General features: G+C 41.0%; 1 protein-coding gene across 1 annotated transcript; it reads left to right on the forward strand.

The window, feature by feature from the left end:
• Nucleotides 1-338: 338 nt before the first annotated feature.
• Nucleotides 339-22,851, forward strand: LOC115377735 (carnitine O-palmitoyltransferase 1, liver isoform). Its single transcript, XM_030077712.1, has 19 exons — nucleotides 339-434; nucleotides 5,705-5,850; nucleotides 6,872-7,011; nucleotides 7,858-8,029; nucleotides 8,251-8,352; nucleotides 9,717-9,854; nucleotides 10,120-10,197; nucleotides 11,569-11,676; nucleotides 13,104-13,191; nucleotides 15,812-16,007; nucleotides 16,114-16,302; nucleotides 16,441-16,546; nucleotides 16,636-16,752; nucleotides 18,537-18,701; nucleotides 18,864-18,992; nucleotides 19,629-19,784; nucleotides 19,928-20,041; nucleotides 20,460-20,552; nucleotides 21,412-22,851. The coding sequence occupies exons 2-19, from the start codon at nucleotides 5,710-5,712 to the stop codon at nucleotides 21,535-21,537; spliced, it is 2,358 nt and encodes a 785-aa protein (XP_029933572.1). The 5' UTR covers nucleotides 339-434; nucleotides 5,705-5,709; the 3' UTR covers nucleotides 21,538-22,851.
• The last annotated feature ends 3,889 nt before the right edge of the window (nucleotides 22,852-26,740 follow it).

Raw genomic sequence — 26,740 nt, forward strand, 5'->3', positions numbered from 1 at the left:
TTCACAAAGTCAATATAACAAAACTGACCATGTGACAAAGGCAGTTTTTCAATGGCTACTGTAGCCTACTGTAGAAATCAACCAGTGGACACTCAGTGACCACTCGTTGATCAGTGTGCTAAATTACCAGGAGGGCTGTCAGTAAATAATTTCACTGGTAATTTGGCAGTCATATTGACCTTTTTAGCCTTAAATAAGTATTTCGGTTGACTGGGATCTACCTGGTGGCATAAAGAGTCAACCCTCAGCTGCTGACACGGGTCCCCGCCCCCTAAACGTCACAACTCGGGTATCAGAAAGCTCCGGTTTCCAACAGCACGGGAAGGTATCATCAGCACCTTTAGATTCAGCCAGAGGAGAGGAGGGCCGGCGACGTCAGAAGTTACAGTTGTCTGATTCTCACTTCTCGAAATTTCTATTCCCGCAAACTTCAGGTATGCCATCTGCACTCCGTTTGTCTTTATACTGTGTTATTTACGCGTTGCAAAGTGTACAAATTGGCCCTGCCTTCCCAGAGCGGCTGCTGCCTTGCTAAAGCTAATGCATTCATGATGAGCCGCCGTTTGTCCAGCGTTACTGCTGTGCGGGCTCTCGGCTAGCCGCCGCTAGCAGAGGCTAATTTGAAAACGCTAGCTAGTAGCCAGTCAAGTGGCTACTGGCTTACACCCATCTAGCATAACTGTCAAAACGGACTAACTGCCAGCTAACTATCTCAGCGTTGCATATTTGACCGCTGAAATAGTATATTTTCAGGAGAATACCTTGCTCCATAGCAGTTGCTTTTATATTTAGCATAAAGGCAGACTATGTAATTACAAATGGGAGGGCACACCACTTTGTTTACTGGTGTTAAGGATGAGGTTGACGGAGAATAAAACCACTCTGCTTCATGCCAAGACTACTAACCAAAAAGCATTAATGCAACACTTTTAGATGCCTGTCTTGAATCTAATGTTTAATGCCAAATGTGCACGTAAACAATTGAGTGAAGTGCTCTTATGTTTTGGGTTATGATGGGGAAAAAGAGTTGTCTTTAACTCCCGAGGCATTTCTGAGTTAGATTGTTTTTGAGAATTGATTGGCATTCATCACTGATCCTGTCAAAGTTATGCATTCCAGAAACAACAAACGTGGATAGGCAAATACTAACGACGATAATTGTTGTGATCAAAGTAGTTACCTCGACTTGAATAGTCCTAGTATTATACGTGTAGTATTTGTAAGCCAGTCTGTTTGTAAATTTAATCATTTTTTGTTTTTTTGTACAAGTTGAATTGACCTGATGTTCACTCACTGAGGTTATTGCCATCTCATATGAATCACTATATTTACTGTGCTAACTTGTTCGGTTTGTTTACAGAGCTTCTGTGCTCATCGTTATAGAAGCAGTCGTGTTTTACAGTCAATATAGGTCACGTCATGCTTCATTTACATTGCCATTTTCCACTTCCCTTCACTAGCCCTCACTAGGTCTCCTTTAACTTTTATTGTTCAAGTAAAACACTGACAAAGGCTGTGGCTTACAGTCAGCCACTCAAAGGAACTTTAATGCTTAGGAAATCATCTTGGGTATAGTCATTGTTAATGTTTCTGTTATGCAAGACAGTAATGAAATACTAATGATAAATTAGAGCATAGAAAATAAACACTGAGTTAAGACTCGGAGATGTTCCAATGTGAAAATGTCTAAAATCCTTTTTCGTCTATCATGTAGTGTGCCATTGCTTCTACAGTGTTATTTTAGGACTATGATTGCAGTGACCTGAAGAAATTACATTTTTGCTTGTTGCCATAGTGACGTAAAGTACTGAAGCATAATGATTTTCTTCTGCTTTTCCTCATTCGTTGCATGGCTGACTGTAAAGGAAATGGTCAGTTAAGATGAGGGAAGATAAACCTGGGTTACTGTCTTACCAAGAATAAGTGTGTGTGTGTGTGTGTGTGTGTGTGTGTCTTTAGGATGTTTCAGTGGAGAGGGCCATACTGAAATAGAAAATGCCATAAAAACCACGAGTCTTTTCAATGATTAAACTTCACAAGGAAACTTTCTATGCTGTGTACTAATAATGTTTTGGTCTGTATTTATTCTATGAGTCATCTCTATCAAGCTGAAAACATTACATTTTTTAGAAAGGGATTATTTAAGCTATTTGATGTTTTGAGTTATGTCCCAAACATCAGGTTAAGCAAGTTTGATGCCTCAGGCGTTTTTCTGGTACTTCTGAAGCCAATAAAAATGTGGATTAGTGAATTAAGGGTGACATTTAAGTAGCTTTGTCTTTGTCAATTAAATGGATGATTTCAAACAAATTCCTCTCAGTTAGTTTGTAAAAAAGATTTAAATAAGGTTAAAATTAAAATACCAGTGTGCTCTCTTCTCACTTTCCACTACTGAGCCGTGTCAATAAACACCTCCAGTCTGAGTCTGATCTGTTATGTATGCATCAGGTCTTTTGCCCAAACATGACTGTACTCTGCCCTATATCCAGGAGCTATGCCAGCCTCTTGGAAATGCTTACCTTTAACCCAGTTTACACACCCGGGCTCTGCCTTCCTCTTCCTTTCTTCCTGCCCCATACCCTCCCTCCAGCTTCCCGCTGCTCCTCTCTGCTCTCTGTCTGGCATTTTTTCCATCCATCTGTGCTGGAAGATGGCAGGATGAATCGAAGTGTAAAGATCTGTTGCCGCTTGCAATGTAGTCCAGGCGTTTTTTAAAGCAAGGAACAGTGCCTAAATTATCATTTCATCCTTATTCGTCCAATAAAGATATGAAATATAATGCAGGCCTCTGAATTCTTTAATAAGGCTGTTTATCATAAAGTATAAATCATCATGTTTTTGGGCAGACCGTGCTTTCCAGAGTTCATTCTCTATGTTTTTTGCTTGATTAAATTGAACAAAATCTGTAGCCTAATCACAAAAATACCATGGTTTAGCGTTATCATTGTCTCCAACACCGCCATAAGCCATAAGCTCTACATTGAATTGGAAATTTAACTTGGTGCAATGTAGAGGATTAACAAACTATCTATGCAGTTTAAGCCCTCAAGGCTTTTTTGTGCAGGCATTTATTTCAGTCAGATCAAAGGGTTATCTAATAAAATCTCAGCATTCCAGCATTTCTAAAAGTGTGTGTGCAGTCACCGTGCAAGCAGGAGGTGTGTTTTGTCTGTGCTGGCACTCAGAGAAAGCGGTTGAAGTGACCATGGCTGAAGTTTACTGCTGTTAGTCCTTGGCATGGGCATGACTGCATCTGCCAGTGCCAGATCCCCTAAAGAGTAGAGCCTCATTTGGAATCAGGGAGGATGAGGGAATTGTGTGTGCGTATGTATGCGTGTGTTAATGGGTGTTTGCTTTTAGACCTATACAAAGAACAGATGTTGTCTCCCCGGGTGTGTTCTGCCCAGTGAGAATGACTAAACCTCAGGGCATTATCCATAACCTATTTGTGGAGGAAAATCAATTCCCTTTTGTGAGGAGAAGCTGTAATTGACTCAAACAAAAATACCCAATCCACAACAGCAGCCAGTCAGCACATTCTCATTAACCTCTGTCAATTTCAGGCTGACTTTGCATTTAAAAGCGTAATGAGTCTATAAAATATGTGCCTCTTGAGCTTCTTCTAATACAGCATCAGATGGCTGTGTTTTGCCAGGTATAGGCACCTCACAAACACGTGACAACCAGTAAATCTGATGAATCATCTGCATGTCACTTCATAGCGCTTGCTGCAACCTTCAAGGCTCCCATCAGCTGCTGCGATGCGGTCGCTTCAGCTGTGATCACGACTCACAAAGCATTAGACTGTTGCTGTAGGCTGCTGAAAATTGGCCTGCTGTTTTTATTTCCCCTGTTGATGGTATTATATTCTTACTGTCCCATCATGAAGTGGGTAATTCTTGGAATAAGAAGCAGCTGTTGATATGTTGAGATATGCAGTGTTTCCCCTGGGTTGACTGCTTTGAGGGGGGTGGATGGGCCACGGAGGGTGGGGTAACCCAGTTACTACAATATTACAGAAGATATAGACCTGTCATATTTTACAAGTTGGATCTGTTAAAAAAAAAAAAAAAATAGATATTGTGGCTGGAATTTCAGACATTTGGAGTCAACTTCTGTCCATCTTTGGTTTTAGAAGGATTGCATTAATAATTTACTCTTGCTGGAAAGCTTTTATTGGACTTACAGTGGCGTAACAAGTTGTCGTCAACTTGAGTATCTTCACATCATCTTCACTTGACCTGTCTCTCCTCTGCTCTGATCCGCTCCATATGTGTGTGGAGGAGCTAAGCCCTGCCTTCATCGTAACACAGAGAGCAGAACAGAGGAGAGGAGAAAAACTAGTGTGACCGTAAATGACAGCAGAACACAGTAGAGACTTGCACACTGACCTGAAGTGAAACAGCTGCATACATTAGGTAACCAACATAAATAAAATAAAATGTTTTTTAGTTTCTTTTGGCTGAGGGGTCCCAAGGCACTGGTATGGGAAATACTGAGATGTTCTTACTCATATGCCTTCTCTTATCTGTAATCTGCCCTCTGGGTGCCTAGATGGCAAAGGCCCTGTCAGAGGTATTTGTTCTTATAGATGTTGAGCTCCCTATAGAAAGTAAAGCAGTCTCTATATCCTTTGACATAGAAGTGCTGGAGAGCTCATAGTTATTGTCTACCCAAGGAAATTGGAATCTGTGTGTATCTGTTCATCTATCTGTTTGTCATACACTTGCATTACTTGCTTGGATTTCCACCAGATTTGGTGGGAAATTTGGTAATGGACAAAGGAAGAAGTGCCTAACATTTTGCACCTCTCAGCCAAAAGGGGGTGTTTGGGCATGCCATATCACAAAAAGTCATAAATTCTGGACTGATTCACATGTCAACACAAAGCTTTGATCATGTAGGCCTATATTGTTGGACTCAGAAGACCTCATCAACTTTGAGACTGTTCAGTCAAAAAGGGGCGTGATGGGCGTGGGTGTGAACAGATTAGCGTTGTACCACAAACTTTCCTCACACTGATTGAGTCATACCCACTTCAGTTTTTACATGTTTCAAATAATACCTCTGCTGAAGTGATCAGCCAAGGATTGCCAATATTGCTTGATGTAAGATTTCAGGGGATTTCAGATTTTGATGATCATGTTGGACATTGTATTGTCTTTTTAGGAAGAACCCTTACAAATGTAGATGTACATTGGGCCTTTTATATCAAAGATTTATGTTATCAGAGAGCTGTTTCCTGGCTCACCGTGTTTTGGTCAAACATAAATTCTTTCTGTTTGTATTTCCACTAATCCACCTCTAACATTTAAACAGTGTTATTTGCACACTCACATGAACCGTGCTCAATCTCTGTGGAACTTCAGATGATAACATTACCCAGCCAGTAACCTCTGCAGAGTTCATAGTTTTATTGGTCTAATATTTTTCAGTTTTATGCTAAATGAAAGCTGAATGTTGTCCCTTTACATAGAATAGCCTACTTAGAGAAAAACTGAAAACTACATTACATAGGGCAGAAAGGCATGGCGTCTGTTTACTCTGTGTGTTGCCAGTAGAGCATCATAGCAGCGCAACACTGATGGCAGTAAGATAAACTCCCTCTGGTGTAGACTCTCTGATAGCTGAGTAAATATTGATTTAAAATTGTAAATAAATATCAGTGTTTTTCTCTCTCCCTTTCTCTCTCACCTCATCTCAGTAATCATGGCAGAAGCCCACCAGGCGGTGGCCTTCCAGTTCACAGTCACCCCAGAGGGCATTGATCTGCAGCTGTCCCACCAGGCCCTCACTGAGATCTACCTCTCTGGCCTGCGCTCCTGGAAGAAGAGGCTCATCAGACTCAAAGTACCACCACTCTGTCCTCTGTCTTGAGTGTTCATGTTCAACCCGTGTGTTTCTCTGTCTTTGTGTAATAATAACAAACAGACTTAATAGCACACTACAGCAGCCTACCTCTTGCTCTTTCTCGTTGCTGGAGTTGCATCTGTGTTGTGATTTATTGCAGGTACAAATCACTACTTGTAGTTTTTGCAGCTTTGGCATTGCAACCCATAGTGTTGCTTTGTTTACGAGATAATAGTAAAATAGGTAAAAGTACATTGATGGATGCGATGCAACTCGTGTCATTTTGAGGACGCGACCTTTGAAATGAACGTGTAGAGAACCGGAAACCTTTGGATAGCTGTAATCAACCTCACAATTTCCAGAGCTGGCCTTCCCAAATGACGAATTGCTACTGCTCTGATGGTGCACAGTATGCATTTGGCTACTTTTGCGGAGACAATAAACAATTTCGACAGATTGGCTTCAGTGCTGTCCTCTTTTCTCCAGTTAATTAATCCAATTAATTGTGCATCTACCAGTTCTAAAAGGATGTAAAAACATAATATCTTCCATATCCTATTGCAATATATTCCCAGTGCGTTTTTAAAGGAATGTTTCTTGTTTTATTGTAATATCGCAATGCCCACTAAAAATAACAACTCTTCAACTCCACCTTCTGAGTTGAGTGCAGGGGTCTATTGACTTTCAGCCCTAGTTGACAGGTGACCCCTTCACACTTGGAGTGGAAGCCAGTCAATTACCTGGCACTGTCAAATAGGGGACTGAATGCTGTGTTGAACTGTTTACACTGACTTCAAATCACGGGGATTTTAGGTCAGTGTGATAGAGGTAATAATGCAAGAGTATGTCCTCATTTGTCCTTGCTTGATCACTGCGTCAGATGCAACGTGGCAGCTGGGCATAATGTTTCATGTTTAAACAAGGGCAACCTTGGTCACCAAAGTGGAGAGGGATCAGCTGCTAAGGCCGTGTCATTGTTAACAGGAAGTGTGGTATTTTCTCTCCTCCCCTTCGTCAACAGAACAGCGTGATAACAGGGGTTTACCCTGCCAGCCCTTCCTCGTGGCTTTTTGTGGTTATAGCAATCCTGGCAACTATGTATACACGCTCTGACCCCTCCATGGGCCTCATAGCCAAGATACAGGAGCACTTGCCAGTCAGGTAACTTATCTCATTATTCACTGTGAAATCAAAGCCTTATCTGAGATGGGAAATTACCACCAGTTACAAGATAAATACTCTTAAACCTTTGGCTGTGGGGAAAAAATAGCCAGTAATCAATAACCAGGCCTATTCCATTTCAACAAAATAAAACAAAATATATTACCTGTTAAAATTCTTAAGAGTTAGGGATTCATTTTTGGATCCCCCAGTCTTTGTTGTTTACAGACATGAAAAGTTTGTCCATTTCTGATCACATGTTTTGCACACAGAGGGACTAGCATGTGTAGAGGAAGTATGACCGTGTGTTGTTAAAATAGGCCTCGTTTCTTGTTCGCACTCTTCTTTTCTCATAGTCCATCAGTCTGTCTTGCCATACTTCTTTTGATATTTTTCTTTTTCATCCCATGTATTCACTGTCCTCCCCCTCTTGTCACTTTCTCTTTTCTACAGCTCTCTCCATACAGGCATATTTTTGCACCCGCTTCAGAGTAAACAGATAATGCCCAAAAGAATTGATTTGAAATGGGAAAAAATGGAACAAATTCATTTAAATCTCGCCAGCTTGATATTATTGTTGTGAAACAGCTTGCTCTTGTAAATCCTGCGACATTCTCTTATTTCCTCCTTCAACATTCCTCCCCATCTGTTCTTATCTGGTTTTCTCTGTAATTCTCTCCTGCCTCTTTTGCTCAATCTCAACCTACTGCCTCACCTACACTGCCTGCCTCCCTCATCTTTCTTCTACTCCTCTTTTTTCAATTCTGTCATTTCTCCCACTTGCCATTCTTTTTTATTCCTCCTTCTCTTTTTATCCATCTGTCTGTCTTCTCCCACCCTCCCCAGCCAGTCTATGAGCGCCCAGTGCCAGACGGTGGTGTCGGCGGTGCTCTTCAGCACCATGCTGTGGCTCTCGCTCATCTTTACCATGCGCCTCTGCCTCAAGCAGCTCCTCTCCTACCACCGCTGGATGTTCGAGCAGCATGGCAAGATGTCCAACACCACCAAAGTCTGGATGGTCAGTGTTGTTAAACACCATTGTTTCCTCCCTTTTTTACACTAGTTATTGTATCTGTCTGTCCCTGACCATCACACAGATCCCTGGTGTTTAATCTAAAGGCTGAGATGTCATTTAAAACTGTCATCTTCTTTTGTGGACAAGAAAATACAATTAGTAGTCCTTTGCTGTGACAAATGTTTAAGGTATGTGCGCATTTACATTTTGTGTGTCTGCACCAGGCACTGGTGCGGATCTTTTCAGGCAGACAACCCCTGCTCTACAGCTACCAGGGCTCATTGCCAAACCTGCCTGTGCCCGCCATCAAGGACACACTGAAGAGGGTAAGACTTCATGAGGAGGCAGGGGGGAATGACAGTGCACTGACAACTGACCATTAAGTAAATGAATCACTTTGTTGCATCCAGCACTTTCTGCCTTTTTAGCTGAACGGAAAGTCCCTTTACTTTATCAGTTTTCCCCAAGCTGTAAGATAGTTTTCTGAACTTTGCAGAAGTCACAGGGACGCGCCATGATCTTTTTTTCCCCATAAACTGAGGTAAATTTATCAGATTAGAGGAGACAAAAGTGGAATAGAAATAGCAGAGAAGGTCTCTGTGAGATTTGACCCTTGACCACAAGCGGTAGAAGTGGTGGTAGAGGTTTATGCCTCAAACATATCACCGGCATTGGGCAGCAAACAAAACTTGTTTAATGCAGTAAGTGCCATATTACATTCATGTGTTAAATGATTAAACAAGTCGTAATTCCCACTCTAATATCAATTTTATATTGCATTGAAAATATTTACACATTCTCCTACAGAAAAATTTATTTCTTACCAAAAACTTAATTCTACAAGAATAGATTTGAACATATCATGATGACATAATAGTTTACCATTGCTCAGTGCTCAATCACCCGTTACTCGAGTCCGTGAATGTTTGAATTGCTGTTTCGGAACCGCTATAGCCCTAGTAACAACATGTATGATCATTTTTCTGGTAATTAAATTTGAAAAAAAATATTTCTGAAAGAATGAATCCTTTGAACATGCCTGATTTTAGCTGAAATAAACAGTTCAGTTAATTCACTATTTGAGAAATAAAAGGTATTCTATCACACTTAACATGCATTTTAATCTTTTTTATGTGGAACATTGACACAATAGCATAGAAACAAAAAAGATGATTGAATAATTGCAGAATAAATAAATACTATTTGGCAAGAGAATTGATAGTAGAATTCTGCTAGTTTATATATCAAATTTCAATCTTGAGGTCAGTCTTGCATCAGTTGGACATTGCTTCCTTTTTTGAACATGTTCTTCATCATCATGATTATGTTGTCTTTCATCCTGTTGGGGGTTTACGGACAGGCTTCACTCTCCTTCTCACAGGTTTCAACAAATACATGTGGTGTGCTGCATGTAAAGTTTTCCTGCCCCCAATTTTTTATGTCTGTGCGACTGATTGGCAGTATGTAGGGTGTAGACTGGCATTTATTTTTAACACTCAGTTGCAGTTGAAACAGCATTGCCAAATCCCTCCCAGTACAAAAACCTCTGCTGATGTACAATATATGTCGATATATCACTACTTCCCTTTGTTCTGTCTTTCTCTGAATGCTTCACTGTGTCATTTTGTTGGGTAGTTCTTTGGTAATAGCTTTGTATGGTGTATTTTGCCTCTCTCTCTTCCATGTTCAGTACTTGGAGTCAGTGCGTCCGCTGATGGACTCCACAGAGTTCGAGCGTATGACCAAGCTGGCCTCAGAGTTCGAGAGCAGCCTCGGCCACCGGCTACAGTGGTACCTCAAGCTCAAAGCTCTGTGGGCCGCCAACTACGTAAGTGGCTGGCCGCAGTGCCCTGCTTATGAGCAGCTACTTAAAAAGCCACTTTAGTATTCACACATAAAATATGCCCCAGTCCAACGCACATTTAAAATCTCATTAACAATGTACAGTGTATCATTGTGACGTGCCGTGAACTGAATTATTCATCTTAGCTGGGTGTGTAGGTGGTGTGACTGCTGGTTTGTTGCATGGTTAGCTGTTTTACTAAGCTTTCAATGTGTGCGTGCGTGTATGTGTGTGTATTTTATCTCTGTAGGTTAGTGACTGGTGGGAGGAATACATCTACCTACGTGGACGGAGCCCCATAATGGTCAACAGTAACTACTACGGCATGGTATGAAAATCCATTTTTAATGGCTAATACAACATGGCCAGTCCACATGACACAGTTTCCACTTTGGATTGAAGACCTAGATATGCCATATATGTTGGACACTCCCACACCAGGCCCATTTGTTATAGATCTCCAGCAAATACAGGCGCTACAGTTGAATCATACTGTGAATTGTGTGTGGGTGGCTGTTTGGCAAGACGAGAGACAAGCAACTGAAATAACCAAAGAAATATGTTTCTGATCTTCACATGGATATAACTTTTTGTGTTAGACTTTCTTAGGAAAGCTGTTTTTTTCCCTCCTTGAATATCTCTTTAACTTCTTACCATTATAACTCAGGCAAAGTTTACTGAGACTTTATGTTCTTTTCAACCAGAGCCATAATTTATATTCATACATCTATGCAAATAACACAGCGGTCTCCTACTGAACAGTACCTCTGCTGAAACTATTGGAAGTAAAGGGCTATATTCATATGGTAGTAGCCTTGTGGTACACAAAGTCTGGTAATATCAGTAATTGCAATTTATTCATAAATTTACCAGGGCTCTCATTATTACCTTGAACAGAGTTACATTACTACTGTCGTATTCTTCACAGCATTTCAACTGACAGCCAGTCAAAATCAAAAAAGGGTATGCTTGTTCATTCCGTGTAAATATGGCATTTTGCTTAGGAAGCATCTTGTCTATATGGTCAGCACATACTGGGGTTCCTGTTGTGTCGCCTTGAAGAACAATTTTCCTACAAATTCGACAGTAGACACTCTGGTATATCTTTTTTTATTTAAGAATATTTGTGTTATTTTTGACAGCTCTGCATGTATTTCATCTTGCATAGGGCTATGTGGCTGTTGATTTATGCTATGGGGGAAAGCAATTGTATTTTTATTTACCACTAATTCTTTCTTAATACTTTCTTTGTTTGCACTTCTGTACCTTGCATTACTAAAAAATGAAATGTTTTTCAGTAATATTATTTTGAAAGTTATAACTCAAAATACTCAGAGAATCCCCAGCAAAACTTTGTACAGAGGAGTGCTTTTGTACAAAAGAGGAGTTTTTCATAACACTCAGCAGCAGATTTAGTGTTATAAATCTGACCTGGTAATTCATGTTTATGAATAAGACTACACTGTGACAGACCCAGCTCATAACATAATGCTCATTCTGCCTATGAGTTTAATAAATTACAGCGAGTGTTCCAGCTCATCACAGCAATGGTTACTCATGCACTTGACCTACCCAGATTTTCCTGGATTGATTCAAACCAAGGACCTTCCCGTCACAAGCAGCTCTTCTGACCTCTGTCCCCCTGACACACCAGCTTCTCGAGCCAATAATCACTTCTGCATTCTTTGTCTCTCCTCAGGACTTCTTGTATGTCACACCCACACCCATCCAGGCAGCCAGGGCAGGCAACACCATCCACGCTTTCTTACTGTACCGCCGTAAACTCAACCGAGAGGAGATTAAACCCGTGAGTTTGGCCCCAGCTCCTCAACATAAATGTGCAATGACAATGGCCTCAATACCTTGAGACCATAGCTTTCCATCTATTGACATTCATTATTCATTTTTGCTTCTTTTCTATGGCCTCGGAAGACTAGCCGGCTTTCTTTCAGCTTTTATTTTTTTAATTTAGGCCTTCTTCCACTATGGATTTTAAAGGAACAGTTCACCTAAAACACAACAGAAGATATTTTCTCACTTACCCCTATCTAGTCATTTGTGTGATTTGGCGAGATTGTTTGTCTGCCACCCCACAAACACGTACCCATCCAGTCCCTTTGTTCTGGTGTGCTTGGAGGCAGGGAAGGTCGTGACAGACTGGAAACTGCACCAAACCACACAGAAACCTACATTGTTAGATTGCACTAGTGGTAAGTGGGAAAATATCTTTCTGACCACACTTTATTTGGATTGTCCAGTGTTAATAAACTTAATATTAACTTTGTATCAAATGAGTTTCACAGTTGAGGCAGTTGTGATGCTTGACTTGATATCAGGCTGTCCAATGTTAAATTATTGGCTGCCTTTTAACTTATACCTTCTACACACACACACTTATTTTATCTTGTACCCCTCCCACCTGCATGGTTCCACAACTTGTGTAGCTAACTAGTGGTTTTCAGCCCCAGGGTTATGACTCATCACACCAACGCAATTTGATTTTTTTTTTTTTTCATTCCCATACACACCTTAGTCCCACTGGTCCTGCACCAGTGTGACTTGAGCACGCATTGAGTTTGCAGAGTGAGATCAACAGTGCATATCACAGGAATTAAGCTCACGGCATCTCCATTAACTAACTAGTTGACCATTTTGGCGAGAGACAAAATTGCCAAGTGTTTACAAGATATGAGAGTTGACTTTCTGCAGCAGTGGTGAGAGTTCAATTTAGGTCAAGATTAGAGTGACACCTAGTTGACACAAAGTTGATTGTTAACATTGGACAGTCTAAATTAAAAGTGTTACCATCTTTTTTGCACTGCTACTTTCAGAATGTTCATGGGAAATATTGTGTATATTTCAGAGGCACAATGCCATGGGAGTGTGCGTGCTCAATGTGGATATTGTGTGGATGTGTATTTTGTGTGTTTTAGGGCCGATATCACTACTGGATGTGTGTGTTTGTGAACCTCCTGAGTGTGTGATTTTGTGAGGCTCCATCATTTGTCATTTGTGTGAAAACATCCCCCCTCATGTTCTCATACCATGCTCATCTCTCACCTCTACCCTCCCCACACTTTACTCGACCTTCCTTTTGCTTGCTTGGCCTCTGCTACTCTCCCTCCCTCTCCTCCAACCCTTACCTTTCTCCTCCCTCCTCTCCTGTCTCTCCTCCCTTGGCTCTCTGCATTTCTCCACCCCTCTCCTCTCCTGTTCTCCCTCTCCGTCTCCCAGAGTCGTGTACCAGGTACTGTCATTCCTCTGTGTGCAGCTCAGTGTGAGAGGATGTTCAACACCACACGCACTCCTGGAGAGGAGACTGGTAATGAGACAGACATACAGTACACACACACGCACACACAAAACACAGACACACACTGAGTCATGTTTTGCACAATGCTGATGCACGATACATGATACCGACCGTGTTCTCTGACACCATTTTACACTGAGCAACAGCATTAAACATCAGCGAGCAGCCATAAAAGCTGTGAAGGAAACCAGGATCACATTCTGACTCCACAGAGTGTCATAACCAGTGACACTAACACACCACTGCTGCAGAGAGATGATGAAAGTACGAGGCAGGCATACTGAAACTGTCTTAACCCTCTGGAACACAGGCGTAGGATAGAGAGCCATGTGAAAGACTGTGTGTGTGCGTGTGTGTGTGTGCGTGCGTGCGCGTGTGTGTGTGTGTGTGTGGTGTCGCGTGATTCACTGAGTCATGATGTGACCGCCATACAGCCTGTCCTGTCATCTCTCATCTGTCTCCTCCTGCCTGCTGGTCTCATCTCAGGTCTGTCTGGGTTGCTATAAAGGGTTCGTCCATCTAACTAACTTCTGTTTCTTTTTTCTGTCCTCAACATTGTGTTTTTTTTCCCTCTCCCTTCTACCTCTACCACCGTTTCTTTGCTCCTGTCCCATTTAATCCCAACACTCCATCAATTTATTTTCTGTCATCCTTCTTGTTTTTTTCCTCCTTCCCTGTTTTATTTATTTATTTTGTATTTTACTGGTCCCCTCTTTCTCAATGTTGCTCAGTGGTTGTTGAGGTCTTCGGTTCCTTGCTGTTCCTATCAGTTTGAGCGGATGTTTCAAACTTGTCGAATCCCTGGAACATTAACAGGTATTATTTATATTACCCCATGACTATCCCAATCCTAATTACAGATCACTACATGTCTAATGAGTAAGATGTCTATGGAAATGTAATTAATATGTCTCTGCTCCATGTTTATTAAGGATTTTTGAATTAAGATTGGACCTTTTATTTAATGTCCCTAATACAAATGAGCCAAAGTCTTGATGATAATCAGTTATTTCCCATCCAAAACCTTCAGAGTCATAACAAGAAAGACAAATTGCAGTATTGTTAGTTTTAATAATGCTGCATTGATCTTTACCAAGGCAGCCTTCTCAGAGCACTGCTGGTTGTCTGTCCTACCAGATTGTTAATTGCATTCACCTGGAGTCCCAGGTGGAGAGCAGTACCTGATTATGTGGCTACAGTGAAAACCAGCCACACTGTGGGTCACTACAGCCAGTATTGAGAACCACTAAATAAGCTTTCAATGCAGTTTAATGTTAACCAAGTCATTACTTACATAATATTCACTAAATGGCCTAATTTCAACTTTGGGTGAGGTAATTAATATGCAAATTAAGTCATGTCTTCTCCATAGCACCTGAAAGCCTGCAATATGTGTCGCATTCCCATTAAGTTCCTGCTGTAAAACAAGTAATGCCCATACTAGCAGTAACCAGTAACACTAAAATTAGCTAAATTAAAAAATAATAAATAAATAACAATACTAACAACATCATTCTGCTACATCTTTCGCTGAATGTTTGGCATGTGCCTTGATGCATGACTTCTGGCTTATTGCTGCCTCCCACACTCACACAAAGCTCCACTTTATACACAAGTGGGTTGAATTTTTAACTGATCATCAAAGTAGATGATCATAAAGGGCACACAAAATATGCGCCAAGGAAACATTGAATATGCAAATTTTAATTGACGGCCAGTTTGTCAAGCATGATTAGGCGTCAGTCATTCAGCTTTGCTGTCTTTTGAAGAAGATGTGCAGAGCCAGATCACTCAGCTGACATCCGTCCTGTGTCACTCCAGGTAACACACATCCTCTCCATCCGGGTGACAGGTGCTGCATCAGCAGAACAGGGATGTTGTGAGAATATTTCAGGCTGTTGACTGTACACTTTTGTTTGCCTTCATTTATCTAGGGATAAATGAAGTTTCCAGTTTTGCTCACTGATCTGCTCCACTGGAGTAGTTGGTGGGTAAATGACTTGCTTAAGGGCACTTTGGCACTAGTAATTGAGGGAGATGAGAGTGCTCTCCATTCACTTTCCCAGCCTACATTTTTCTAGGCTGTCAAGGGGTTTAAAACAGTGAGCCTTTTAGTCAAAACAAAACATGATACAGGCAAAATGCATGTCCATATTACAGGAGAAATGCATAAACCATTACTGATTTTATAAAGAGCTGAACACATTTCCAGTGTAATGCTTTCCAATTAGTGTCACAGGGACATCCTGCAAAATCAGTGTCATAAACCAGAAGGTATAAAGGCACATGTTATTTGAAGGCAGTTCCTCAGGGGAAAAAACATGAAGTTTAACATCAATGGGCAGATTTTTTCCAGCATGAGTAGCAGAGATACATATTTTAGTAGAGGCCAGCGTTCAAAGCAAATAAATGATTTACAATTCAGTTTAAAAAAAAATTCCACACTGGTCTCATCAATCCTGATCTGTTTTTGTAAACATGATGTTGGTTTGCACCTCACCACTATCTTCCGGCTGTTCCTCCTCCCTTACCCTCTCCCATTTCCAGTTATTCAAGCTCCTTTGCCCTTATTAGTGTCAAATTTCGGCTTTCTTTTTCTTTCTACCTTTCCCCCTCTTTATGTGTGAAGACACTGTCCAACACTGGCAGGACAGTGACTACATAGCGGTGTACCACAGGGGTCGCTACTTTCGGCTGTGGGTGTACCAGGCAGGCAGACTCCTTTCTCCCAGGGAAATTGAATATCAAATCCAGAGGATCCTAGATGATCCTTCATCTCCTTCACCAGGAGAGGAGAAACTTGGGGCTCTGACCGCTGGAGACAGGTCAGTCTGAGAGGCTACCACTGTTAAAATCAAGGCTCCAAATGATCCTTGCATCAGATTATGTCCTTCATCTACTGGTGTAATTTTCATCTGCTAAATTTCCCAGAGTTCCATGGGCCAAAGTGAGGAAGGAGTACTTCAGCACCGGAGTAAACAAGCGCTCTCTGGACTGCATTGAGAAAGCCGCCTTCTTTGTGACTCTGGATGACGACGAGCAGGGCATGATGGGAGAAGACCCGGCTGCCAGTCTGGATCGTTATGCCAAGTCTCTGCTTCACGGAAAATGTTACGACAGGTAGTTGCACTGTAAACTGATCCGTACCTTGCTAGAATTTAACTTAAGTGCCCAGATATCCTGTTACAAAATTGAAACGTTTTAATTTGTTTTTCTCCAATGGTACAGTGTTCAGTCTTTGCCCTTGTTGACACACAGGTGGTTCGACAAGTCCTTCTCAGTTGTGATATACAAGAACGGGAAGAATGGTCTGAATGCAGAGCACTCATGGGCAGACGCACCGGTCGTTGCTCACTTATGGGAGGTAAGGGTCTTGAGAGAAGGGTGACAGGGTCTCAGTGTTGTCATATCTTTGAGAAGAGGCCATTACTTACTGTTGTTGTGTGTTTCCAGTATGCCCTGGCCACAGACAGTTTCCAGCTTGGCTACAATGAGGAGGGTCACTGCAAAGGAGAAGTGGATTCATCTCTACCGCGGCCACAGAAACTGAACTGGGAAATTCCCTCAGAGGTTAGTTGTACATTCATACGCTTTCCTTCATTCCTTCAAACAAAAGAGCCAGTTTCAAGCACACGTATGACCAAGCATCCTCCTTGCTCAAAACTGCCCTTAAGCAAAACACCAGTTGCTTTTACATACATGGAGAACTCTGGTTTTTACACGATAACTAAGGATTGTTTTGTATTAAAATCATGAGAAATCAACATGCCTGACTGACTTCTATATTGAACAGGTTGTGCTGGCATTTTAACATCTCACACCTTTCACTGTTGGTTTTTGTCATCTGCACAAACTCAGGCTTGCACAGGATTATGGCCACATGTTTACATCAACACACAAAAAAGCAAAGATTGCCATTTGGATGTGCCATTTTCATTTCTTTCCTGTGTATTAGGCATAAATGCCACAGCTCAGACAAAGTGGGAGGAGGTAGCTGACAGAGGAACTGTTCATAGTTTTCTGCATGCAGACGGTTCTGTCTGTGGGTGGGACACCACAGATGGACAGGAATATTCTGTTAATGTGTATTCATGGCAACAGGGATACTCAGGTGCAGTGGATCAGAGGTACATGCAAACAGCTTAACCCCAGTAAGATTTTACCTAGAGGGTGGCAAATAGCTGGCTGCTGTGCTTGTAAACAGAACCAGTGAATCCCCATCAGCTCTGTTGGCTCTTTTCTGTATTACCCATTTCACACTGACACAAAATCCCACTGCCATCCAGGACTGGAGCTCACTGAATATGGGTTATCCAGCATTTCAGTCCTGATCTAAACCTTGCAACAGTCACGAGTATATATGAAGCCATTAATTGATTAGTTGGTGAATCAAAACTTAATCAATTGTAATCAATTGAGTCATGCATCAAGTGAAAATACCAAAGATTTGCTTGTTGGAGCTGCACAGTTAACAGAACATTAGTTGTAACATTTTATCGATAAAATTATTAATCAAGTAATAAAAAAGAAACAGATTAATCGACAATTAAAATTTTTATCATGAGCCGCATACATTTGTAACCTGTGTAAGGCGTGATGATACAGGGCATGCTCTACATTATAGGCAGGCACTTCTAACCTCAGTGAAGCTTCAACCCATATAATATGTAAAATAGCCAATAAATTGCCATCTCTTGGATTGAATTCTATCTTAAGCTCATAGTGAAGCTTTAACGAGAGACCACCTGGGCAGAAAGTGGGAGAATACGTTGCGTTTCACTTCAGTTGGAAGATTGTGACACCAGTTAAGCTGGAGGTGAAATATGCGGTCTGGGATTTCTGCCAGTGTGAGCAATGTCACCCCCTTTTATTAGTGGGTAGTCCCAGGGGAGGAAAAAACCCAAAGTGTAAAACCTGCTTGCTTGGTGTAAGAGTGGTGTTACACACCCTCTACTGCAGTGCCTGTGGAGGAGGAGAAGCAAAAAGTTTTCCAACAAGAACGGACACTAATAATAATACTGGATTACTAATTAATGATATGATTTTCATCAGTCTATCTATCTGGCACACTAAAAAAATGATAAACAAGGACTCTAAACAATAATATGAACACATGACTTTATACAAACACACATGATTTACATGACAGTAAGTATGTATTTGAAGAATAAATATTTGTTTGCTCCAGTGTTTGTTCCTCCTTATCAGTTTGGTCCTTCCTGAGAAGCAGCAGATTGACTTTCTCAAACTGGCTGGTTTGCAGGGATCCTCATACCCTCCACTGAAACAATATTGCAATCGTAATGAGCATCTCGGTCCTGCTGATTTTAACATGGAGGGTCTGTCTGTCCCAGTGTCAGGAGCAGGTGGCCCAGTCTCTGGCAGTGGCCCAGGCCCTGGCTGACGATCTGGACTTCCACGTTTTCTCCTTCAGAGTCTTTGGCAAAGGAAAGATCAAGAAGTGCCGAATGAGTCCAGATGCCTTCATTCAGCTGGCTCTTCAGTTGGCCTACTACAGGGTGAGTCTGGCAAAGATATACACACAAATGCAACGGCTTCATGAAGGAAACAAACCACTATTCAGTTTGGGCAACTTTGAACTTGCAACATGAGCTGTTGCACATGTTTTTTTGACCTCATTTGACTGTGCTTGGCTATAAAATGTACCTCTCTTCTTGCAGGACAGGGAGATGTTCTGCCTGACGTATGAAGCCTCCATGACCCGCCTGTTCAGGGAGGGCAGGACCGAAACTGTTCGCTCCTGTTCCAATGAGAGTTGTGCCTTCATCCGAGCACTGGAGGGTGGAGAGGTTGGTCTCTTCATGAGTTTGTCAGTTTTCTTTAGTGTTTGTTCATAAGGAAATCCTTACCTAACCGTTGAGCACTGAATTTTGGTGGAAACCTTTGAGAGTTGCTCGACTTTTTATTAGGGGTGTAACAGATGTTGTTTGTCACTGTTCGGTTTGTGCCTTGGTTTTTAGGCAGTGGTTCAGTTTGCATCATGGTTTGGCATGAAAAAAAGATCTGACTCAGAATTGAAGTTTTTTCTTGTTGATTTAAACTTCCACAAAGAATTTAACACAAAAAGTTGAATGTGGTTTTTGCCATTCTTTCTGTTTCCTTTGTCTTGTCTACTCTCACTTTACCTGAAGTTGGTATAGCCAGCTGATGAGCATCACTGCTTTTCTGTCTTGTAGATTTATGACAGCATAGCTACATTGTTTTCAGGGGAAAAAATCAAAATGAAAGAACTGTGTTGAAGGAGAAGAAACTCCATATGTATGTGTGGATCAACAGAGGACTACAAAATCATGTTTTTTTGGTTTCTTTGCAAATTATTACACTCTTTTCTTTGATCAAATGAAAAGCCTTATGACACAAAGTTGATGTGTAACAGCGGTGATGTGCAGTTTCCAGTTTCCTAATGTGTGTGCTTTCTCCACCAGGCAGCAGATGTGTGCAGGCGTTTGTTCCGCTCAGCCTCAGAGAAGCACCAGCACCTGTACCGCATGGCTATGACTGGAGCTGGCATCGACAGGCACCTCTTCTGCCTCTATGTTGTGTCCAAATACCTCGGAGTGGAGTCGCCCTTCTTAAAAGAGGTCTGTTTTTTTTTGTCTTTTTTTAAACTCTCTCTCATTAGATTCATGTCAGACTGACTTCTTCATGATGCGTATTTCCCTCACTGCTGTCAAAAGGAACTTCAGTGAATGGATGTATTGACTGGGGTGTGTTTGTGTGTCAGGTGTTGTCAGAGCCTTGGCGGCTGTCCACCAGCCAGACTCCCATCCAGCAGGTGGAGCTGTTTGACCTGGTCAACCACCCAGAGTACATTTCCTGTGGGGGAGGCTTCGGGCCGGTCAGTGCTGCCCTCTGCACTTGTCGCCACAAGCTGACAAACTGTGATAAATTCGGTCAAACAAGCTGTCAGAAATTTAACTTACACATTCCCGTTACAGCATGCACCTCTGGAAAAATTTCCTGTGCAAACAGGGAGATTTTAGAGGAGAGCTTTACTTTCTGCACATGCAGACATGAGTCTTTCTCTTTCACACTAAAACAACCTATTTTTATTGCTGTATGCAGTATGACTTTTAAAGTACAACATTTCAACCAAGATATCAATTCTTAGGAAAAATGCTTTGCTATTCCATTCCAAGTTTTTGCAGGCTTATGTAAGTCAATGTGTAAAGTATATTACTAAATATTCATTATGTTTTTGTTGCTAAGTAGTTAGTGAACCATGAGTGTGTTAAGGACATTTATCTCTCTTCCAGGTGGCTGATGATGGTTATGGGGTGTCGTACAGCATCGTAGGAGAAAACATGATTAACTTCCACATCTCCTGCAAGCACTCATGCCCAGACACTGTGAGTATCGTCACAGGGAAATTCAATTCAGTTCAAACAGTAACTTTGTGTGTCTTTTTTCTTGTATTGTCCACTGTGAGTGAATGCATGTGAACACTGCTTGTGGGAACACACAACAGGCGCAGCATCACACCGTAATGTTCAGTAATGTTTTAATTAACCTCTCAAAACTACGCCTTCATCTCAAATATGCGATTCTGTGCAAATCAGCAGTTTTATATGAGTTAAGTATCAGCGTCTTCTTCCTGCAATGAAAACGGACAAGTATTCCTCCTAACTGAATTAAAGTGTGCACCACTACTTCTCACCACTAGTTTTGAAACTATAGCCAGTGAGCACATGAAAGAGGGGAAAAAATTAGGCACACACTCTTCTGTTATTGGTCAGAGCATGATGTAAACATAGTTTTAAGTTTGAAAGGTACCAAAGGCTTCTGTTGCTTTTAATGCTGGATTTTCTTGATATAGGCAAAGGGTGAAATAACATTAATGTAGCGAGTAATCAGGTGTCATGAAACTTGGCCAAAGGTGTGTGTGTCTGTGGTTTGCGTGGCTGAAAAAAGAAAAACATGCCACACAACATTTTACTTCAAAAAATTTTTATAAAAATATTCACAAAACATTTTGTGCAGCAAATGAGGTAACACATTTATTGATCATTTATTATTTTTTTGTTTGTTTTTATATCCTGTCCTTACAAAACTCTACAGCACAGGTTGCATTAACCATCCCAAAGTTATTTAGATTCAAAATCATGTTGGCTGTTCCTCTATCCTGGCTATAAATATCCACTCTCCTAGTTACAAATGTTTGCTTGTCTTCTTATTCTTTTTCTTTTCTGTTTCATATATCCCTGCAAGGGTGCCCACAAGTTTGGTGCTCAGATCAAAAAAGCCCTGCTGGACCTGCTGCACCTGCTCTGTCCCGACCAAAGCGAGTCCAAGAAAACAGAGGCGAGCCCGCCCGAGGACAAGAAAGACCAGTAGAGAATTTGAGACCACGAGGGGGAAAGGATGTTAAAGGGAAGGTGTGCAAACAATTGTGAAGGGAGTTGAGGAAACCTCAAGATTTCTATAATGTGTATGGAGAATTTTATAGCCAGTAGGACTATATTCAAGAGCTAGCTCCAGGGGGAGACTGGTATTAAAACTGGAGTGGTGTTTTTCTGATATACATTTCTATTTGTGTGTATATAATTTGTGTGAAACTGGGTGTGTGAGGCGGGCAAGGGTCCACAGAATAACAAATTAGGACACATATATATACAGTACTATTTATTGGTATAATCTTAAAAATGTTCAATATTTTACTTGATGCACATCCAAAGCAGTGGAACATAATGGGCAGAGTTCAAACTTTCCTTATTGTGATTTTTTTTTTTTTTTTTTTTAATTCGTTTTTGAAAACATTTCAGATTCATAATAGGAAGTGAGTCTTGAGGTGTAGCCCAGCCCGTGTTGCTGCTGGAAGGTCAGCAGGATAAGGAGTCACTCAGGACTCCTGGCGAACTTGTTTTTTTTACCATATAAATGCAACATTGCTGCAACGGTGACAAACAGCTATTTCTGAATCTCAGAACCCTGGGACTTCTCAGTCTCTGATGTTTATATTTTACTCTGCTTTCTTGAGTAACACATGATTGTACTGTTTTATTGAGAATGACAGGCTGTTACAGAAGTAGTGAAATGGCATGGCTTATTCAAATGTATAAATTATCATCATTTTACTGTTATTGTAATCTAATGCCAAGTTACTGAACCATGCACAGTAATGGCACTGAAGCTTTTTTTCCCCAAACACTCTCAAACTGCACATACTGTAGGCCTGTATTTCCTCCCATTTCAGTCGTCACGAGATATTATGAGTTTACCAGTGTGTTTAAAAAGTGAGCTCTGTCCTATTCTGAATAATTCAAATTATTTCACTACTATCTGTAAACCTGTGCTAGATAGGAGGTATTTCTTTTGTATGTTTTTTCTCAGTGTATTATGAAACAAGCACCATAACAATGCAAGCTGATATTTTGGAACTATACGTGCATGTAGCCAAGCCCGAGCAGTGCCGTCTGTCGAGTCTGGACTTCTCAAGGTCAAGCTCGGTTGTATGTCAACCAGTGATATCAGTTCTAGTGTAATTCTTCTTTGCTTACTGCCAGTTTTTCTTTTTGTTGTTTCTTAACTCCAGATCAGCTACCAAGTCGCTGAATTTGTCTCACTATATTACTATTGTAACCTTTTTTTAAAAGCAAAATTAACAAGGAATCAAAAAAAAAATCACACTTTATTAAAAAAATGAACTCAGTTGTGTTTGTTTACTTTGTTTTTGGGTGACAGATCACAGAAGCTAATGTTCCTACAGGCTGTGAGATAACAGTGCTTATGCATACTTACATTCATGACATACATTTCTGACAGGTTTTGCTTGTTAAGCAAACTTAAACCACCTGATTACACTTGAAAAGGAAATTGTCGGGTATTCACATTCAGTAGTAGTTTTTCTCACAGATCCTCCTTTTTCCCTTTCTCCTCTTTGCTGTGGAAAATTTTCCCATCTTGCTGTGTTTTCCATTGAAGCTTCACTCCTGTGTGCTTCTGTTGGAGCTGTGGAAGCAGGCGTATAGACTGAACACTGAGAAACCATACCTTTGTTCCGTTAAAAACATCTTCCCAATTTTTCCTTTCTAATCAGCAAAGATGTTGTAATGTTATTTTGCTAGATGTTGATTTCTAAAGTTGACTCACTTGGCGCAAAATGTTTTCTGCCACATCAGGATCGTTGAGGTCCAAGGACGGATCTGACTCCAGCACCACTCTCACAATCTGCTTCCTTACTTGGGGTAACTCTGGTAATTGCAGTGTGATAGAGGATGTATTTGAGAGGGTGATTTGAAAATTCAGAATCGTCATTAAATGAGAGGAAAAAGCATCTCGGGTAGTCACCGTAAAACAGTAATCACAGTAAATTTAAAAAGTCATTACTGGTTTTTGCAGTGAGAAATGCATAAGACAGATTGTTAGAGTGTAACACTGCAAGTATTGTGGGAAAAAGATCGTGCTTACCAACATGGCAGTAGAACGGGTGTAAGCTGTCACACCCCCTGTCGTACCATTTCTTGCCACTGGGATTGTACAGTGTGCACACTCCATCGTTATTGGGCTGACTGGTGTGCCAGCTTCTGAAGGAACTTCTACAGTGATCCGACCATTTCCACTGATCTCTGAACAGGCCGAGCCACATCCAGGACGCAGGCTGCCCGGCACCACCAGCTGCCTCCTGCAACGCCTGGTTTGCAGCCTGGTTTGTCACAGTGGCCAAGTCCTTGTGATTGTCCCTGCAGTACTGCTGGGCTTCCTTCCAACTCTTTGATTCATTAATGACAACGTACGTCTCCCTGGGCGTCTTCCCTGTAAGTACCATCACATGTATGCACAGATCACATCCCTAGACAAAACTAGAAAATTATTCTCATTAGTTACCATGACTTTTCTTGCCATTACATTTTTAAAGGTGCATTATGTTATATTTTTAGAAGATCAGTTACACAGAATCACTGTTATATTTCTCTGGGTGTTTTATGATAATATTAATAACTCAGTGATTACTTTGTCAGGTGATAAGATATCTGGCTTTTAAAACTCACTTCACCTTTGGGAATGAACTCCCCTCCCACTGGCATTTCAAATCACTCTCTCTCCCTTCTTATAACTGTGAGCTGCTTGTGGATGATGGTGATTTCAAAAAGCAAGTAATCAAAACAGTAGCCTACTTAGAATTTAAAAAAAAAAAAAAAAAAAAGTAATAAAAGACGCAGAAATTGTTTTTCATGGTTTTATTACACCAGGCTCAGCTCAGCTCACCAAACATCCAATAAGTACAGAAATACACTTTGCACTTGCTCTTTTTGCACATTTTTATTTGTTTATGTGTTTATTATTATTTTATTTTTCCACTTTTTGGGGGCTTTTTTTTTTTTTTTTTTTTTTTAAATATTAAGTGTGCTGATTCCTTTCTTTTTGGGGGGGATTGAAACCTACATACCTGCAGCTAATCACACTGAGGGACTGAAGAGCTTTTGGTATCAAATAGCAGCCATCATTGCAAGACTTAATTAATCATGAATGCAAATGAATAAGGTTTCTTGTTCTTACTGTAAGCATGCAACTTTATTTTGTGCCAGAAAATGTTACTATTGTAATCCTTTGGCCACTGGCATAGTAGGTCTGTTGAAGTCTGTCCAACTTAATGCACCTTTAAAATGTCTTAACAGCATTAAATATGAAATTAAAGCCAATTAACTAACCGTCCTCACAGATGAACCACTGTGCTGTCTGGCAGTCTGCAGCGAGCCACATTCCGTTGGTGTACATGCCTCCACACAGGTGAGAGGAGCTGGGCAGGCCGGCCCAGTTAGTGTACTCAGCAACTCCCTCACCGCTCAGAGTTTCTCCCACAGACCACTGCCACTGCAGCGGCCCCGTCTTTGTCAGGCCAATCCAGACTTCCTCTGTCACGCCGCTGGCTGATGTCTGGCTTATCAGCCTCTTCATGTCTTCATAGTTGCCAACTGTAGCGAGGTCAGTGTAATTGCTCCTGCAGTACTGCTGGGCCTCAGACCAGTTCTTCTTCACGTTCACCAAGTGATACTCGCGATGAACACATGAACAAAATGTCACAGATCCTGCACAGTGACATCTTATGTTACAAAGCAGGCACTTCATATGATTAATATTAATATTTTGTGAGAGGCACACTTACCTGGGATTAACACCAAAAATAACAGATGCAGCATATTTTCTCCTGCGGCATGAAAAGATAAATGTTTGTTACATAGGTTAATTGAACTTGTATGACTTGAAGCTAGCATGGGGACAGGCACATCCTGAAATTAGCTGATGATACAGTTATCATCAGCCTGCTCCATACAGATGCACGTGAGCACAGGCCAGCGGTAGATGAGTTTATCAGATGGTGTGACGAGGCCTTCCTCCAATTAAATGCCACAAAGACCAGGGATATGGTCGTTGATTTTAAAAGAAAACCATCCCACCCAACTTCTCAGACCTTCATCAAAGGAACCGGCACTGAGGTTGTTGAACAATAACCTGAAATTTGATGAAAAATTCTGATGCGATCTGTAAGAAAGGACAGCAACATTTCTGATTCCTAAGGAAGTTAAATACTTTTAATGACAGGAAAATGACATCCTTGTTTTACATGTAATTTATTGAATCTGTTCTTACTTTTTCTATGCTTGCCTGGTTTGGTAACCTGAACATCAGTGACAAAAAAAAAAAAAAAAACCTTGAGTTTTAAACTTCCTTCAGGACGTAGATTTAGAGTACCTTGATTCAGGTGCAATAGGAGTACAAACTCCTTTGTTTCCTGCTTAATCTGCATGTGTAGCACTTAAGAGATTTTTTTATTGCATTGTTGTGTTCTATATATCGTACATACAGCAAACATTTTTGTACTTGTGTTGTTTTTATCCTGTGCACCTGACTGTAAGTCAAGTTTCCTATGTGGGACAATAAAGTCACTGAACTGTGTGAACAATACAACTGATTAACTAAAAATTTCTTGATTAGAGCATTAAATGACCCTAATTCAGTTCCTCTGGCTCTTTATACCTACAGCATCTGTACTATAGCACCAATAATACAAACCTTGTACCATCCAAGCAAGCACATTACTATATTCTTTACTGTTTTGCTGCATTTGCCCAATGCATCTTCCCATAGGAGTTTTGACTCTCTGAAATTGCATACATTCTGTTAAAAAGATAAATCCAGACCTACATCACCATCTCTGATGAGTGTATTTCTAATTACAGAAATGAGTCTTCTTACCTTCAACACAGACGATTCCCAGCAGAGAGGAGTGAACTACCCCTTTATGTCCTTCAGTCTTTATAGGTGATGTGGTTTGGTTGTTGCCCCAAAAGCCTTCCTGCTGTGTCTTCATGCAAATGTTTTGTCCGGTGTAAATTCCTATGCTACATTTGCATCTCAAAGCAATAACAAGCAAATCTAGTTACAACAGGCTGACACTAAGCTGAGCAAAAACACTAACAGCAGTGCTTAATACTGATATATTGTGTATGGTTTTTCCGCATTGTATCAAACAATACTGCATGCATATTAAGGATGCAGGTGACTGGCAGTGGTGCAATACAAGTCCTTAGCTCAACCA

Source organism: Myripristis murdjan, chromosome 19 (genome assembly GCF_902150065.1).
Source record: "Myripristis murdjan chromosome 19, fMyrMur1.1, whole genome shotgun sequence".
Classification (NCBI taxonomy): Eukaryota; Metazoa; Chordata; class Actinopteri; order Holocentriformes; family Holocentridae; genus Myripristis; species Myripristis murdjan.

Excerpts from the sequence above, each read along its gene's own strand:
- LOC115377735 (XM_030077712.1), top strand. The coding sequence starts at position 5,710 with ATGGCAGAAGCCCACCAGGCGGTGGCCTTCCAGTTCACAGTCACCCCA. Across the intron at positions 16,547-16,635 it reads TCGTTGCTCACTTATGGGAG|TATGCCCTGGCCACAGACAG; the intron begins GTAAGGGTCTTG and ends GTGTGTTTCCAG. Across the intron at positions 16,753-18,536 it reads ACTGGGAAATTCCCTCAGAG|TGTCAGGAGCAGGTGGCCCA; the intron begins GTTAGTTGTACA and ends TGTCTGTCCCAG.